The sequence below is a fragment of the Heliconius melpomene genome, chromosome 1 (assembly GCF_056956725.1).
Source record: "Heliconius melpomene rosina isolate 202511_hmr_F chromosome 1, ASM5695672v1, whole genome shotgun sequence".
NCBI lineage: Eukaryota > Metazoa > Arthropoda > Insecta > Lepidoptera > Nymphalidae > Heliconius > Heliconius melpomene.
In genome coordinates this window covers 13283059-13301831 of record NC_140389.1, presented here as the reverse complement: position 1 = coordinate 13301831, position 18773 = coordinate 13283059, and the positions used below count along the sequence as shown (strand labels likewise).

The window sequence follows — 18773 nt, the reverse complement described above, 5'->3', positions numbered from 1 at the left end:
TAATAGCTTTAATACTATATAGTTTGCACTACACGATTTAGATGGATAACGCTAGATGGCACGCTGATTGTTTCTATTTATTACCACTAGATGTCTTTAGTAGTATAGCTACTAATATACGTAATATTATTTTTAAATAAGTACGTCATAATTTAAACATTTATTATATAAAATTATATATTTTTTTTACAATATTTAAATAATAATAAGCATGTGTTATTTTATTAATTTGCATAAATTCTAAAGTTGAACCTCAATAAGATTGTTGAAATATTGGCTGAATGTAATATAACTGTTATCATAAAAACATTTTTAAAAAGTACGAGCTAAAGTACAATCTAGAATGAAATTATAGAAAAAATAAACTACAAGAAATGGACACAAATTTGTTGTATTTACATTATAATGTTTAACCTAAAAAATTGGATTGTATTAATTTTGAAGGTAAATAGGTATCACAAAGGGCAGCGGCAGTTGGGGCTATAGCTTCTATTTCGGCCTTTTCACCGCTGTCCAAAATCTCCTGTAACTCCTTCTTCAAACTCAGTCCTGGTAGAAAAGATTGTTATGTATTATATAAAAAGAAATAGGCTTTTTATCTTCATGCTTTATTCCGCGTAGGTATAGCATGGAACATAAGTAGAAAACCTAAGTAGAGAGTCCAAGACACACAGTTCTCCGCTTTCTACCAGCACTACCTCAGCCGGAACTCAACGTCGTACCTTCGTTTGTCTAACTAGAGCAAGGAACTGAAAACAATTATTTTTTCTACAGAATCACAGAACCTTCCCGTTTACAGTTCCCCTTATCGAAACAATTGTAAATAAATAAAATATGTAATACCTGCTAAATTATCTAAATACGGTCTTTTAATCAGCGACAAGAGTTTTCGCTTGTCGAGAGCCGTGAGAGGCAAACGTGCCGCCTTGGGAGCCAGCGTAATGACGTCACTGTGCAGTGCTCCTAGCAGTAGCAGACTGCTGCACGCGAGCGTATCAGATAAATGCGATTGTGCCTATAATTTTATTGTATTGGTCATTTTGTATTTATGTTTTTATTTATTTTTAATATACTATCTTTATTTTTAATTTAACTATGTATTCCGTATATAGTAGAGTAGGCAAAGATAACCTTATATAAGGATGACGTATTCCCCATCACCCAATTATATATTTATAAAGATTTGCTTTTAAATTACTGGGTACAACTAGCATCATTTGTGACGACTGCTTATGGAGTCATGATAATACCTCATTGTAAATCGCTACTTTAATGAAATAGTTGTGGGTTGGATTCTCGAGGAAATGAAATATTTATTTAAATTTATATTTTCATTTCTTCACTTTGGTGACGAGGCAAAGTGCAGCGTCGAGTCCGCCACTCAACACGCAATGCCTCCATAATTTGGCTAGGTTCCCTCTGCCCACCTCGCTGTGTATGAGATACAGCGTGATTGCAGCGTGGTGATTTGATTATTTATGTGTTTCAAGGGACCGTAGACCTGAATATTTGATATTAATTTCAGCTTGACGCATACACGCGACCTCAAGAAAAATAGTTTTATAAATATGGGCAATAAAATAATCGTATCCTTCGATCGGGGTCCTTTTTCTCCTTTTGAGGAACCCTAAAATATCCAACAATTTTTGACATTAATTGTAATCATTTCATTTATTATAGCTTTCTATAAATATGAAAAAATCATAAGCTTACAAGTGAGCCGTATTTATAAGTGAAGAAAATTTCATATCCATGTGGATCACAATCGACAAGCGCGAGAGCCTTTAAGCGCAGTTCTTTGACTAAACGACAGAGCAATTGTCTCGTGCACACGTCGGGATAGCCTTTACCCTGATTTTGTTTAGAGAATTAATAATCGAAATAAGGTTAAAAGATAAAAAAAAACAATGTTTCAGTGTCATTTGACACTGAAACTTCACGTTATTTCCTAGATGGAAGGGTAAGCACTGGAAACTTAGTAAGTACAGTAAGACACTCCGTTCCCTTTTTCCACCCACCCATTTTCTACACATGTTGAGTGGCAGAACTCAACGCTGCACTTTGTCAGCGATAAAGTGAAAAAATTTAATATACCTAATTACTGCTCCAAGCTTACGCTTTCAAAATGTAACAATATTACAAAAATACATTTCACATTATTAAAAGAAGAATATTTTGACCTAATATTTATAGTATCTACAAGTAGTATTACCGTCAAAATTATAACAGGCCCCAGTCTCAGCAATGCTCCTTCATCAAGTATTTTTTGGAATATAGCATCCTTTTCTATTAATAGAATATACTTAGCGGATGATTGGAATTCCTTTATGCCATTTATATCTTGAGGTATCAGTGTACCTATTAAAAATATATAATTATATTGTCAAAAAATAACGTTTAAGAATGAAGTTAAAGGCTCTAGATTTTAATTTCTACGAAACAGACTTACTCACTTTAAATATATATGTATGTCTCATAAAATCAAATTAAATCACGCTGTATCCTTCACATAGCGGGTTAGGCAGAGGGAACCCAGTGTTAAGACACTCTGTTCCCGACTATCCGCCGAATTTTTCGAAGTATTACGTGTTGACTGGCGGAACTCAACGACGAAGAAGACGACGAGATTTCGCCTTGGTGCCAGAACAAAGAAATGAAAATATTAATAAATAATAATTCATTCCCTCGAGTGGGGATCGAACCCACAACCGTCGCGTTACATTCACATCCTTGCGTCACGATGGAATCTATATACCTACAAAGTTCAAAACAAAGATAACCCCATCTTCGAAATCTTAATTATTGTAAAACTAACCCCCTGACATCATACAGTCAATCATAGTTCCATCTGAATTGTATATCTTCAGTGATCCTGCAATAAGGCCTTTAGCTGTCGCCACGAATCCTAAGTTCCAAGGTGGAGTTTCTAACAAACAACAAGCATCCCTAACTCCAACGTCCAGTCTCGACTGACTTCCAAATCGAGATACATTTTGATAGAATAGTTCCCTATAAAAGTTAAACGTAAGAATACATTGCAAACAAATAAGTCTTTACTTTCTTTTAAAACGAAGGGGCCCTATATATTTAAAGATACAGTTTGTGGACCCATAGCATATTAAGTATTTTCTTCCCTGTTTTAATATATTGGGTGCAGATTTAGATTTTTTTATACCACAAATAAAATGACACCAAAAAACTGTCAAAGAAATGTGCATAATTCATTAATATTCAAAAGTGCTAATACAAAATTTGTTTCAAGAATAATTACAAACGCAATATACTTTATTCGATTTAGTTAACTTAAATAATCACCTTCTTGTAATGGTTAATTTTTTTGTAAGTAATTCATGAGCTTTCGATAAAACAAACACAATGGTGTTAAAACGCGACTTGTCCTTCGTACTCGAATAGTTCAGCACCGTTGTCCTTGCTTCATTTAAATTTTTTAGTGTAACCCTGTAATAATAATATAATTATTATATATTTTTTAAATAATAATATTAATAATAATTAATATTCTTAAATATTTAGTTTATAAAAAAACTTATATGTACAGTTGTAAATTAATATAATATAGATACTAGTTTCATTTATACTTTTAAGGAAAGTAGTAAACTATATATAAATGTTAAAGGAATAAATTATAAACAGAAAAATGCACTCATTAAGTTATTAAATACTTTATTTAGAAGACGGGGCACAAGTGTTAATTTGTCGTTTGCTGGTTCGATTCCCACTCGTGGAATTAAAAAAAAAGTATTTTAATTTTTCGCTCTGATAACAAGGCCAGGCGCAACGTTGAATTTCGCCACAGAACACTCAAGGCCTGGAAAATTCGACACAAAGTGGGTAACGGAGTGCCTTAACACTGCTGGAAGAAATAAATAAATGTATCATCATTTATACTAACCTATTTTGATCAAATATACAATTTGTCCACAGCCTTTGATTTCTTATAATCAACTTCGGCGAGTCTCCATTTTCAGCACAGATATTCACATCGTGTAAAATTTTTTCAATTTTTTTCATTAGTACAGCCCTGCTCTCAATCAATGTTTTGGATAGTAGATTTGCATTATCGACTATAATTATTTTTTTAAATACATTTATTTATTATTACTAATACATAACATATCTAGTAGGTAAATAAGAACTTATCAAATATATAGGTAGGTACCTTTACTGTCAGTTGATTGTTTCAAAATATAATGAATTTCATTAAATTCTAATTTCCGTTTTGGCAATTCCAGGTTCTGTCTTGACTTTTCCTGCCGTTGACACAAGTTATCGATGGCAGCAAAGAGCTTCGGATCTTGTTTAAAACAAGACACCAATTCCGTTCCAAATTTCAACGAATCAGTATTCATTAAATCCATTCTAAAAAAACAACCAGTGACGTCTCAGCCAACCTTTCAAAACAATATAATTGACAAGCAAATCGGATAAAGTTCTATTAAAACGAACAACCGGCAAAAGTATTAATGATCGCTACCTACCTAGTGGCGAGATGTTTATCGACCGCAAACAATAACAGCGTCACAAAACAGAGCTCGTAAAAGGGCCACGAGACAAAAGAGCAGCTCCTCGAGCACAGGAGAGCGTTTTTACAGCGAAGTCGAGCGAAGATGCGAAGACAAATTCATCGACGTCGTCGGTGGCGCATCCGACTCGCGCGCACTAAAAAAATGACACAATAGATATAATCGAGAGATAGTCGGGGCAGGCGTCTCGAGGAGCAGATGACACGGCCTGACGACCGCACAAAGGCGTGAAATGACGTCATAATAGCCTCGAATTATCGCCCCCTCTTGTCTCAGGCAAATATTTAACAGCAGCCCTGTTTTTGTCCTCCTTCTTCGGTAAGAGATCATAAATAACAAAGTTTTAGTAGACAAATGATGAGGACCGTTAGTGCAGGGTTTTGTTATACGTGATACATGGCAACGGAAAGATGTTTATATCTTAATATGAGAAAATTAATATTGTGGTTCTCTTTTTATACAAAAAAAGGTTTATGGTTTGATCTTTTTTTTATTAATTTTAATATTTTTTTAAAACATTATCTATAACATATGTAGGTACCTACTATAGATCTATGAGTTTTGAAACTATCGAAAAAATCGAAATAATGATTTTCTTAACTATTATTAATTTATTTAATAACAATTATTTTTTTTACAACAAGTTGAGAACTTGTTGTAACAATTTTTAATTATAATTGCATAATCAATGCCTTAAAGTGTGAGAAAGTAACCCTTGTAAAATATTCCCATTATTGGCGAGGCACCCCGAGGAGCTTCGATAGCATCAGCGGGAGTCAGCCCGCACAAATACCATACAAATTATTCGATGGCTCCTTCGTATTGATTGTTGCAATTATTCGGCGAACCCTTTCACGAAGTCGCGACCACGGGGAGGTGAGAACGCACTTATCTCACAGATCTATCTCATGTTATAACGACTGAACTCTTTCAGAGTGGTGTGAGCTAACAATATCGTGAATTGATGTTGGGAGGTCGCCACAGGACGGCTCCCGGTTACGTGCTATTATTTTTTGTCACGCTCTAAGATAACAATCAGCAAGACAACAGCTATGCCTTTCTTATAAGTTTTATAGCTAAGCAATAACGCTACTTTTGAGATTCATAATAAAAATATAAAAAACCAGTGACATAGAGGTACATTCACACACAAGTAGGTGAAATAAATACGTAATTCTGTCAATGTTTAAGCATAAGTACGAAGTAACAAGCTTCCCACAAAACCTCGAGTACGAAGTGGTCATCTGAGCGGAAATAAATGGAACAATTATAAAAATAAGAATAAAACATTCGTCGCATGAGTTGAATGGCGAGCGACTGCGCCGGAACCGCAGGGCGTCGGCCCACAATGGACCACCATCGCGCTATCTCGATGGACGATACGCTGCCGCCCAATTGACTGCTCAAATGTTATTTTAATACTTTGTTATTGAATTCTGATTAGGGTCATATGAAATTTGGATATTTGCGTATTTAATAAGAAGAAACTTATTGACAGTGTCGTTACAGGGTAATAAGCTTGTACATGCGCTGGTATGATGAACTGATTCATTATTAAATTTAATAATATTTCTGGTCAATTTTGAAAGGATTAAGATTTAGAAAAGTTAGAGACATGTGGATTTATTGCATAAATTCGTGTGCATATACTACAATCCAGTAAATATTACAAATCTATATATATAAAATCGAAAGGTCACTCACTCATCACGAAATCTCAGAAACTACATGTGCCAGGAATCTCAAATTTTTGCATAGGAGTTATTTATAGGACGTAGGTGCTCGCTAAGACGGGAATTTGCAATATTCGACTTCTAAGGGGTTGTTTTTCGGGTTGAAAGTTTATATGAAACTTCGTTACTACAAATGCTAGGAGTCTCAAATTTTGCATGGACTTCACTTACCTATAGGACGTAGGTACTCATGGAGACACAAATTAATAATAACGTAATTTACGCGGGCGAAGCCGCGGGGGGGCCGCTAGTATTATATATAATTAGATGTAAAAGATCGATATAGATGAGCTCTATATATTAGCAAATATGAGTTTAACACACAAAAAAACTATAAACGCAAATCGACAATAGCATAAAAGCGAAATTTCACAAAAGTATTAATTACATTCCGCATTTATTAAAATAGCACTCGACTAACAAAAGGAAACTTCTCTAATTTCTTATTATAATAATTGAGACCCACATTCCCACACGCGAGCTCGGTAAATTCGCAACAGTTTCTCACATTGAGTGGCTACTTGGAGCTTTGTGTGTTGAACAATATAACAATCGCAATAAGTCTACGAATGCGTCTGCAGCTCGTACTCGAGTGGCCAGTGCTGGTAGTGCTGGGGGCATATAGTTCCGCCGCTTCATTTGTTCGTATTGTTTTTCGTGTAAGTGATCGGTCTTGGTATATATAGGTGTATTAAGAATATTAAAACAACAATAATCATTTGTTATTCAAGTAATAGGTGGCCCTTTTAAGTAGTTATTAGGTAGTGTTTGTGCATGAAATTCGTAGAAATGAAGGATATGTCGTATGACATTTTTTTTCAGCTTCACGTACACAGTTAACGCATAGGAACATAGTGTTAAGACACTCCGCTCCCCATTTTTCCAGAATTCTGGAAACATTACGTGCTTAGTGGCGGAACTTAACGCCACGCTTTGCCTCTACATCAGAGCAAAGAAAAGAAAATATTACATATTGTATTTCCTCGAATGGGATTCCAACCCACAACCTCGTGCCTGTGCCACTACGCCACGACTGACCTCATTTATATGATTATATTTTCAAATTTAAAAAAATGTAATCATTTCAAGTTTAAAATAGTTATTAAACTTTAGTGTTAAAGTTCCCCCAGTCTAAACAGGACGCTGAAGTGGCATCCCATAGCGCCCTAATATTAGAGTTGGTCTTTTCCCACCCCACTTCACCCTGCAATATGCTCCCGGATAAATTTACATGTTACAAAGCGACTGTCACATATTAAAGGTCATAATTACGCAATACATTAGATTTATAGCAGAAAAACAATGGAAATCGAGAGTCCAACCCTTTTGTTGGTATAATAGTAAACGACGGACGCGTTGATCATTTATAGGGTAATTGATAAACAAAAACGTTCTCGTGAGATGAGAGAGATTTTGGGCAATTAAAAATTTTTAAAATACAAAAAAAAATAAACAATACAGTACAGTCCTTTTGTTTATTAAAGTACTTTTATTGTAGTTGTGTCAATGTTTTTTTTTAATAAAAATCATATTATGTGTATGTTTTTTTTTTTGTATGTATAATATAAAACAATACAAAAAATTACGTATCGACAGACTACTTATATTAATTTTGTAAACAGATAATTACAAATTGTAAACGTTCTTTATAAAATATTATCACATAATTATTATTTACAGCGAAATACAACAAAACCACAGATAAAAGCTAAACAATAACAAATAGATAAAATCAATAGCCATCAGCTATTTAATTAGAATCAAACAAAAGCTATTATTACTGCGATTGCCATATCGAGCTACCATTAATAGTGTAACTAATAGTAAGAAATAGACAAAAAATAGAAACACATTATACGTTTATCTTTATCTTTTAAGGTAAAGCCCGCGAGATCTGGTTTAGCGTCAGTTTATCGCGACTTATCTGCACAACAAATAAATACTAGTATTGGATTCATTAGACAGGTGTGCGACAGGAGTCGGGAGCGCAGGCGCCGATGTCTTAGATTAATTCGCGTAACCAGTAAGTAGATAATATTGATAATGTTATCATATAAGCTTCTGGGCATTTGTTATATCTATATTCTATAATATAGAGTACTTCTCGTGGGAAACGAAAGTATCTTATTGGGAACGAAACGTATCAACTAGGTTCCCAGGTTCACTCTGCCCACCTTTTTTTACATACAACAAATAATTAAATAAAATTATTGAATATAACGGGGCCGGGTAACGGACTCGGAAAGCGCCTGACTATAAATATGATGGTTGTTGATTCAATTCCCACTCGAAGCAATATTTAAATTATTTTCTCTCCATCGCTCTGATAAGACAATCCGCACAACGGCCTATTAAGTTCACGCAATGTCTCGGATTCATGCCGAAAGCTAATTATCTTAAAATTAATTTCTTACCTAATTAAATGAAAATTGCTATATATAATACGAAAAGTTATATTAATATGTAATTGGAGACCTATTCTATTATTAATCATTTGATTCAAATATTATGCCAATATTACGACAAATCATAAATGAGCTACAGCTTTTATAAGCTATAGAATAATTATGTGAGATTTTGCATGCAGTGCAGTCAGTGCATTAGATGTCACCTGCAGGTGTGATTGCAGCTGTTTAAAACATAAAATTACCTCTTAATATAAAAAATATTTTACATTAAACTTAATAGAAATTATATATATTAACTATGGATCCACCCGCGGCTTTGCCCGCTTGAACTAAAAAATAAAACAAAATGATGAAAAAAAAAACCACAAAATGAAAATGTTAAGAGTGGACAACCCTTATCACTAAAGGGTATGATGGATAGATGTTGGCCGATTCTCAGACCTATTCAATATGCTCACGAAATTTCATGAGAATCGGTCAAGCCGTTTCGGAGGAGTACAGGAACGAACATTGTGACACGAGAATTTTATACATAAGATATACCTACACTTTAAAGGCCTGTCTTAGGCAAAGAAATCCAGTAATATCACTTTGTTTTAATTATTGTTAAAAGAACGTATAGAGTAGTGATTTTCAATCTGTTTAAGCAACACGTAGTATATCTCAATTCAATATAAAATAGAGAACGGAATAACTTATCACTAGATTAGATGTTTAAAGATAAGACACGGTTGACCGTAACGTCAAAACATAAAAACAACGGGTTTCATCCTAAAATCAGCTATCAGCGCGTGCGACCAATTCCACGTGTCCCCACATGATTGTTATCTTACAGCTGTCATTGCCACTCGTCTTCCATAGACAATGCGAGTTAAATTACAAACTTTTGAATTATAATCCTGACTCATTTTTAGTAAACAAACGTGCATTTTAATAATAAAAATAAAAAATAAATAAAAGTAGTACATTTTTTCAAAATTACTAGGGGAAATTATAAAACAACGTTGCAATTGCGGTGCATGGAGTAGTAGAGATATGCTCATATACGCGTAGTGCTCGTACTCTACTTTATCTAAGTTCTGAGGTGAGTTTCGCCACCCTGGATCCAAATAGCACCTATTATCATCTCTACCTAGTATATTTGCACGGAAGTAAAAAACGACATATAAAAAATAAATACGTAATTTAAAGTATTTTTTTAAAAAAACTTTACATTTTCAGAAGGCCGCATATAACCAAATAAACAAAAAGTAAAACTATCAATATAATTTTTGGTTCTATATATGGGGGATATTCTGTTTTTTATTTGCTATCAATTGTGTGTCGTCGGCGAGCTCGAGGGAGGACCACATTCCCTCACACCTCGCGTCAGCTGGTGATCCTCACCCTCCGAACATTCCTATTAACTTCAATTGAGTCCGACAAATTTACATGAATTCGTATGGCCACGAAAATTAACACTGTTTACTATGATTTTGTAGTGTGCTTCTAAAAATATTTTCATAAACATTTCATTCGTATGACTAGTCATACTTAAAAGAGTTTTAAAATATAAATAATATTTGTATATTATTTAATAATTTCGAAAACTGCTACTTTCTTTAATAATAGAATCTAACTATATATTTAGTTTTTTTTTTCAGATTATTAGATAGAAAGTGCCTAGCTAGCCTAAGCTGAAATGAAAATAAAAATGTCAAAAAATATTTGATTTCCTCAAGTGGTACCTAATCGAACCCACAACTTGTAGCATTTACAGTCACACGCTTACGCCCCTGCGCCACGACTGGCTAATTTATTTTATTGAATTAACGTCGGTTTCGTGGCTCCACTTACACCCGTGCGCTACCGTGCCATATGGCTAGACCTACCCAACTTAAATCGCTATTATATTGCTTTTAATTGATAACAATTTAAATATATTTGATGATTCACACTTACAAACCTCATTATTATTCATCGACTCATTATCTCTGTGTATGCGTTTTACCAAGAGATGTTATCTTAAGCACAAATGTGTTTTACCTTTATATCATTGTCGTCACGCTATTATATTTTTTATATCTTTATACATGTTTATTTTAATTTCATTATATTATAACTATTTATTGCTGTTCAACTTATTGTTGCGCTATTATATTTTACTTCTTAAACCGGACGTTTCTAATGCCAATATTAACAATGTAAACATATGTTAAAAAAAATTAAATCAGCTTCACGCTGTATCCAGCAAACAGCAGGGTAGGCAGACGGAACCTAGTGTTAAGACACTCCGTTCTCCACTTTCCTCCGGCTTCTGAGGCATTGCGTCAACACGCAACACGCAAAAGGCGCGGCGTTGACGGCGTTGAACGCCGCGCCTTGCCTTCTTAACCTATAATATATGTTAACATAGATGCCTTGTTAATATAGTAGTCGACTTGCACCTATACATGTATATGAACTAATAAACCTTCCTTTGCTGTCGGGTAAAAATGAATACATAGAAACAAAATGAAATATATATTATGGCTACCTATTAGAGTTAAAACTAAACATTTCAAAGTTAAGAGAAATTATGACCTATAAAGTCATTCCATTTCTTGGAGAAATTTTATTATTCAATAAAAGTGTAACAACAAAGGCACATTGAATCCCTGTGGTTTTCGGAGGCTATAAATCAGGAGCAAGGACCCTTGGACTAGACGAGAGGCTTCTTGAACTGTCAAGGCCTCGTTGTGGTCATCCGCAGTTCTCCTTTGGAGTGCAAACAAAGCGCGTTTCGGATGCACATCGATTCTAAGCAACCACTTTTTAAAAATTTAAAATAATTAATTTAAAATGTCATATAAGTGTATATTTAAAAATAAAACAGCATATAAAAATAATCATAGAGTACGATAAATTAAACATCGCGTGCCGATGCTGATAACAGTGCAATTCACAGACCATATTGCTCCATATCATTAGCATAATTGTTACAACGCGTCGTCCCCGGGGACGGTATGGATATTTAAATGAGCTTAATAGATGGTAACCCACTTTATATGTATTTCGTAAACATAACTTTAATTTTATTTAACTTAACGCCATATCCCGCACACAGCAAGACACTCCGTTTTCCACTTTCCGCCGAATTCTGAAGGCATTGCGTGTTTAGTGGCGGAACTTAACGCTGCCTCGAAATCGCTTCGATACCAGAGCGAAGAAATGAAAATATTAAATGTAAAATTTCATATTTTACGTCCTAAAATATTCCAATCAATATATTTTTCTAGAATAACGATAAAAGTTAGTAAAAATATATGTAAAACGTATACGTGTTTGTACTTGTACATACGTAGATTAGATACCGTTCAATACACAGTGTGAATTTAGATAGTTTACACAAGCGATCGATATTGTTCGTATACAAAGCCTAGTGGATGCCATTGTGGAATTATGTTTACGCAACGGAATAAATCACACTTAATATATATAAATATATGTAAATATAGATACTATATATATCAAATATATGAGAATCCGTTACAAATACAGATAAACACTACCTACCAACACAATTTATAAAATATTTCATTATTTAAATGATTTCTGCGAGTTATAATGAAATGCAAGTAAAAATGAGATAAGAGCTTTGTGAGCGCACCTCCAAATAATCCTTGTACTACATTCTACGAGCTAATTACACCGCTCATATGAGATAAACTAATTAACAAGGATAGACATGAGATTCCGCTGCTCAGTATTGCGAGCTTATCTGTTAAGGTTTGGGTTATAGTACAAAAACATATTTATTTATACAATTTATAAAAATGTTGACAATACTATGGGTGAAATGAATAATATTCACGTTTAAATAATAAATGAAAGTTGCTGGTTCAGTGCAAAGACGCAACGGGCCGGTTGGACGTCTCACTGGTTTTTCTCACTTCATACCATTTTAACAATAAAAGAAGACAAAATTATATATCAAAAGGTTTTTAGAATGTATATGAAAAGTATTATATTTTCCTACCAAATAGTTTATTTTTGCCTTAACTTTTTGCTTTAATTAAAAGATATTTATTGAAGGTTCGAAAAATATACATAACTCCCACGTTAGACAATTTATAAATTAAAACTTTAATATTTATATATATTTTTATACATTTTTAATTGTAACACTATATACATTTTTTTTAACTCTACCAAGCTATCCATATAAAGTATTTATACGATCAAACCGCGTCGCTTACTACTAAATTCATAGTAACATTCGCACAAAGGCCTTTGACGCGCCGGGGCGGAGGGCGGCCCGCATGATCGCGCGATCGCCGGAGACCCATTTGCGGCTCGTTACACGCTGATAGCGCCAAACAAAACACCCCAAGTAATTAGGAAAAGCCTTTTCCAGATACCGTAAGCACTGTGACTTCTTCAGCGCGTAATATGTAACATGCATATGTGTATGGGCATATGTAAAAGTATATAGTTAAACTATTCGTTATTAGATAAAAACGGTAAACAAATTATGTTTGCACAAATATAAACAAAAATATACCATATTATACATGTGTAATTAAATAAATTAGTGAATAAAATATTGCTAAATAATAATGACTGGGCTAAAAAGTGAAAATAAATAACTTACAAAATTACGTTTTCAAAGGACGAAGAACGAGAATGAAAGCTGCAAAATGTTTATGATTTAACCACAGCAGAATTTTTATATTACAGCTCAATGCGGTTTCTAAATGTAAAATAATACATAATAACTCTAGTAATGTTCAACATTTTTCACTTTGGCGCTATTTTATTATGTTTTTTTTTTCAAACAGTCTGACACAGATACAAAAGAATTTTCATGCTTATATACCTTTTTTTTTTAAATAGAAATAAAAAATCTTCATGTAAATTGATTTGAGTTCAAAGATCAGAAAACTTGTGATATAAAATTTCTTATAAGGAAACAAGCTGCACCGGTGGCAGAATCGCTACAGACCACCTGGTCGACTGTCACTAACACATTTTTTACTAGGAATACTAAACATATCATTAAATAGATGCAAAATAACCATACAATATCTGATTAAATATAATTTTATAGAAGGATGCAATTATTTTTTTTTAAACTCATACAATGCATATTATTATGTAATTTATTCTTAAATAATTTTTTTACTTCTGTGTATTCGGAAGTGATATAAAAAAATGGCGGAATACAGATAAAATATTTTTGTAATTAGTTTTTTTTACATATACAAAATTATTACAATTTTTTATTATTATTATATATTATCATATGTTTTGTATAAATTTATATATAATAGTATTGTTTAATTTAGTACTTTGTGGTGAATAAAAATTTATTTGAAATCCATTAAAGCGGATTTAGAAAGTGTATCGGCGCGTCTCTATGTCAAGTCAATCAGTGGATGCGGGTCCACAATTAGTAACACGTGCCGTTTTATATAAACGGTGCAATTCTCATATATTCATAGAAATATCGATTTTAAATGTCGATTTATTTCGCAAGGATAATCACGTTCATTAATTAGATGATTTTAGTAAAATTACAACAACAGAAACAACAATTTATAAATATTTCGGCACGAACCTTTCAATTATTTTTTAAATAATAATTAAATACCAACGTTTTTAATTGTAATAGATATTATTTGCTACAAAAGAAATTGTCCAACTTACTATTTTAAACAAGAATGTCAGCCTTATTGAGACACAGCTAATTTTCTAGACATTGTTATTGTATCAACCAGTTTTTGCATGCTCGAAATCATTACAGCATTCTCAGAGACACCAAGTAAATTGCTGATTTAAAAGTAGTTCAATGCATTATCCTACATTTTTCTATTTTGCTTGACTTAAGTGTTCTTAAAAGTATTTTTGTTTACATAATCACGCCGTCTTACTTTAAAATATTCTTCTATTTTCCGTTCGATCCGAAAGAATTACTTATAACGATTCTTAAAATTATGAAATAAATTACTTATAATGTTTAAACGTTTTTTAATTAAAATATAGCCACACTAGCGTATTTGACTATAGTTTATTCAATCTGCAAATATGGATGAATGTTATTTTTTATCTATATTAATACAGGAAAATCTACTATAAGTATTTATTTCTATGAATCCTAAGTTAGTAACACAGCTGTCGCACCATTTATGCGTATACCTATCAGCCAGTTGCAGCAGATTTTAAAGCTGGGCTAGGACTAGCTAGGTTATTTTGATTTTTATAGATCCACAATAAGAAAAAAGCTAGCAACTGCGTGTCCACTGCATACTGAGAAGTGTATAAAAAGCAGTCTTGTTACGTCTTTCCTTATATTAGTGTAAAAATTCACAAAGTTGTACAATGTACCTATTTATAATCTATACTTAAAACGCTTTTATTTTTCTGTGGGCGTAATATTAGAATCAACTAAATTTAATATATAGTTCTCTCTTGTCACATGATTATTTTGAGTATTTTATTTTTGTTTGTCAGTAATTTAAAAAATCTCCCTACAGAGGAGCTGGTCAGCTTGCAAAAGGTGCCAATCGTTAAGTTCAAATTTTTATACGTTTTCTTAATTATATTTCTGTGTATAATTGTGGGAATATTAATATTTAAATGACTTTCATATACATGGGCTGATAAGATAATGACACTTAGGTTTCCCCAAATGTAATTACTAAATGGCTGAAAGTGTTGAACGAAATGTCTTTTGACATTATTTCTCCTCTAATCTGAGTGGACATAAATTAAAACAAAAAAGCACAACCTACATATTTTTTTATTTTCAATATTTTTGCCAGATTTTATAGCTATTAAATAAAAGTTATAAAACAAACAGCTACATTCATAATAAACATTAAATATTACATAAATGCAAATACTAATCCATTATTCTAATTTTATAGTGTAAAATCATCACAGGTTCAATGCTCGTCCAGAACACATCTGGATACGGGGACAATCTATTAACATAGAATTATTGCGTAATAATCTAGCCGGCAGATGCTAGTATGATTGCCTAGGTATATTTATCTAACAGGTGCGACCCACGTGGATGGACAGGGTTACAGACAGGACTTTGACAAATCTCCTTTGTAAATAACTCATATTTTTATGAGACATTTATTTATGTGATAAAGAAAGATTACGATAAGCCAATTAATTATGCAAGTAACAGATAGATAAGCGATCCGTATCGGTCTTGTCAAATTTTACTGTAAAGGACTTCTGTTCCGATATATGATATTGTCGTTGTTTGTAATAAGTTGAACATTTAATAATGAAACTTAAGACCGGACGTTTACTTTTTAATATAAATTAAAGTCTTTGAATTCATTGTATATTTGAAGTGAATTTTTATTTACGCCAGTACAAAACATGAAAATATCTTTGAATAATGAACTTTAAAAATATTATATTGGTATATTCATTATACAATATTATTTTTTCTTATAAATTGCCAACCCTGTCTCAATAAGATATTAGTTAGCAGAACAAGATTAACCAGTTGTTGCGATTTTCTTAAATAATTTTTACATATGCTATAGTTAATAATGTAACTAAAAATATATTGAAATAACCATAAATTATATCTTTAACTTCACGCACCTCTCGTTTTTGTGGAGTTCCTCACTTTTTACGACGGCATCCACTATATGTAGATATAAAGCATATCTATTTAAGTTCAGGTTTAATATGTTTTAAGATATTTATTTCTCATAAGAATACAAAATTCACACAATAATTGTGCCTCATGATAAGCACTTAGCAAATGTTTGTAAACAAAAATAACAAATAAGCAAATTTACAATAAAAAATGAGAGAGCTACCAAGCTTGAAATGACGAGGAAGAACCCGATGAAGATATTACCCATCTGGATTTTTTTTCTTGTCATTATTACTACAATAGTAGGCATTTTTACTATATACCCTTTCCCTTCTCCCCCCTCTATTTCGTTTTAACTGTTAGTTAAAAATATAGATTTCAAATATTGATTTTTTTTATATTTTACAATTTTTTGTATGTAAAATATTTAAAAAGTCAATGAAATGTTTATATTTGTACAATTTTTTATAGTAAAATTTAATATTTTATAATAAAATAAAGAAATATATGATCTAATCTTAATACCGAAAATATTTTTAATTAAGCATTCGATTCACATATAGCACCGTATCATTACAATCGATAACCAGATAACAAATAATACGAATCAGGCATAGGTACGCAGGTGGCTTTCCTTACAGAAAATTTTTTGCACAGATATCTGGAGCAGCTGTGTCGTGAAAATTGCCAGCCCCTATATTCCTTCCACTCATAATCTAGGAATTAATAGCCAATTGCTAATGACAACATGGAAATATAACGTTTGGTCAAATACAAAGTAATTACCTCCATAAGACGTTACTCCGATGAAAATATACGGGCGAAGACACGTGCCGCGGCCGGTTTGTCTTGTTTGAGACGTTGCAAGTAATACATGGTTATATAAAAAAAAGTTGGCCGGATTGATATCGATAACTAGAATAATTGAATACTTTTTTAGGCTTTAAGAAATTTACTGTAATAAAAAAATATGTAAGTAGTAGAAATAACTATAGCAAATATTTTAAGATGTATATTTATGTACAGGAATACTAGTTTTTGATTTCATATTATAAGCATTCCACAAAAGAGTGTAGAGCAAAACAAAATTATAAGATATCCTTATAAAAATTACATTAGGTATTATTTTTTTTCAGCTTCACGCTGTATCCGCCTGTAGCAGAGTCGACAGAGAAAGCCTAGTTAAGACACTCCGCTCACCACTTTCCGCCGAATTCTAGAGGCATTGTGTGTTGAATGGCAGAACTAAATACTCGAAATCTACACATATTTCATCAAATATTATATTTAAAAAATATATACATATAATTATACTTTTGTTTAAAATATACTCGTATACAAATTTAAGGTAGGTACACATTTTTGCAAAATATAAAGCGCAGTATAAACAGCGAATCAATTCAAAATATTGCGAAGCTTTTGTGTGAGCGCACATGCGCTCTCAATATTGAAGGCATAAGCTCCACAAAATGCTTTTCATTTCGTTTGAATCGTTCGCGCATTTTGTGCGCGCACGCAAGATGAGTCAGGAGTACGTACTCGCAAAGAATAAAAGCACAGAACCTAAATAGCAAGTTTATTTTTATTATTTATTTTTTTATATAGGTATTTATATGTCTTGCCAAACCTCTTTTCCTTTATTTGAAATATTCAACGGTGGTTTATTGTTTAAATGAAATTAAACAAGATATTGTGTATATTTAATCAAATTATTTTGATAAAATTGTATATTTAAAAATAGATTTATTTTACTTATAATTAGTTGTATAAGAGAAGATGTTGATCTTCTCCATTCCTTCTCCAATAAAACATTTTGGATAATAATCATAGCCTTAAGTTCTATTATAATATAATTTACCGTTTTCACCAATACAGCTAGTTTCTACACGATATTCTATGGCGTCGCGTAATTAGTAGCGCAGCGAACGTTGTCTGCGAGGAATTCTTTTGAGAGGAGACAAATGAAAGAGGCTACGAGCACCGTCCCGAAGTCCCGATCAATGGGGTATCGTGTGTCGGCCACCTGCGCGCCACCACCGCACCGCCCCACCACCACGCCGCCGTCGGCCCTTACCATGGCACGACGGCACGTTGTACTGCTATTAGTATTTAGCGACCTCATTTTTTATATTTGTAAACTATGAAATAAATAAACATTTTTATATGTTAACACATATTGGATACTTATTTTATTAATCTAAAGCTTTTATGTAAAATTATTGACCCGTTGTCGTTAGAATTTATTATCTATTGTTTATTTTTGGTTTTTTTTGTTGTTTGTATTTAAAAGATATAGACATAAGTACGGGTGTTCATATTTCAATTATTTAAATTTTCCGATCTTATTAAACAAACTGCGGTGTTCAGTTACGTGAACGAGCACACAAAAACTGATATTTCTGCTTTTCAGTAGAAAATGAGAAGTGTGAGATGACATAGACGAAATGTTTACACGCATGGTAGGTATGTCGACACTTTGGAAGAACAAAAACTTGAAAAC

General features: G+C 32.5%; 1 protein-coding gene across 1 annotated transcript; it reads right to left on the bottom strand.

Annotated features, from left to right (window-relative positions):
- Positions 1-359: 359 nt before the first annotated feature.
- On the bottom strand, positions 360-4714 carry mei-W68 (meiotic W68). The gene is made up of 8 exons (XM_085191131.1): positions 4187-4714; positions 3914-4085; positions 3316-3459; positions 2816-3009; positions 2213-2358; positions 1714-1851; positions 844-1015; positions 360-549 (listed from the first exon to the last, which is right to left on the bottom strand). Exons 1-8 carry the CDS (start codon positions 4377-4379, stop codon positions 410-412), a joined length of 1299 nt encoding a protein of 432 aa, XP_085047257.1. The 5' UTR covers positions 4380-4714; the 3' UTR covers positions 360-409.
- Positions 4715-18773: the final 14059 nt, after the last annotated feature.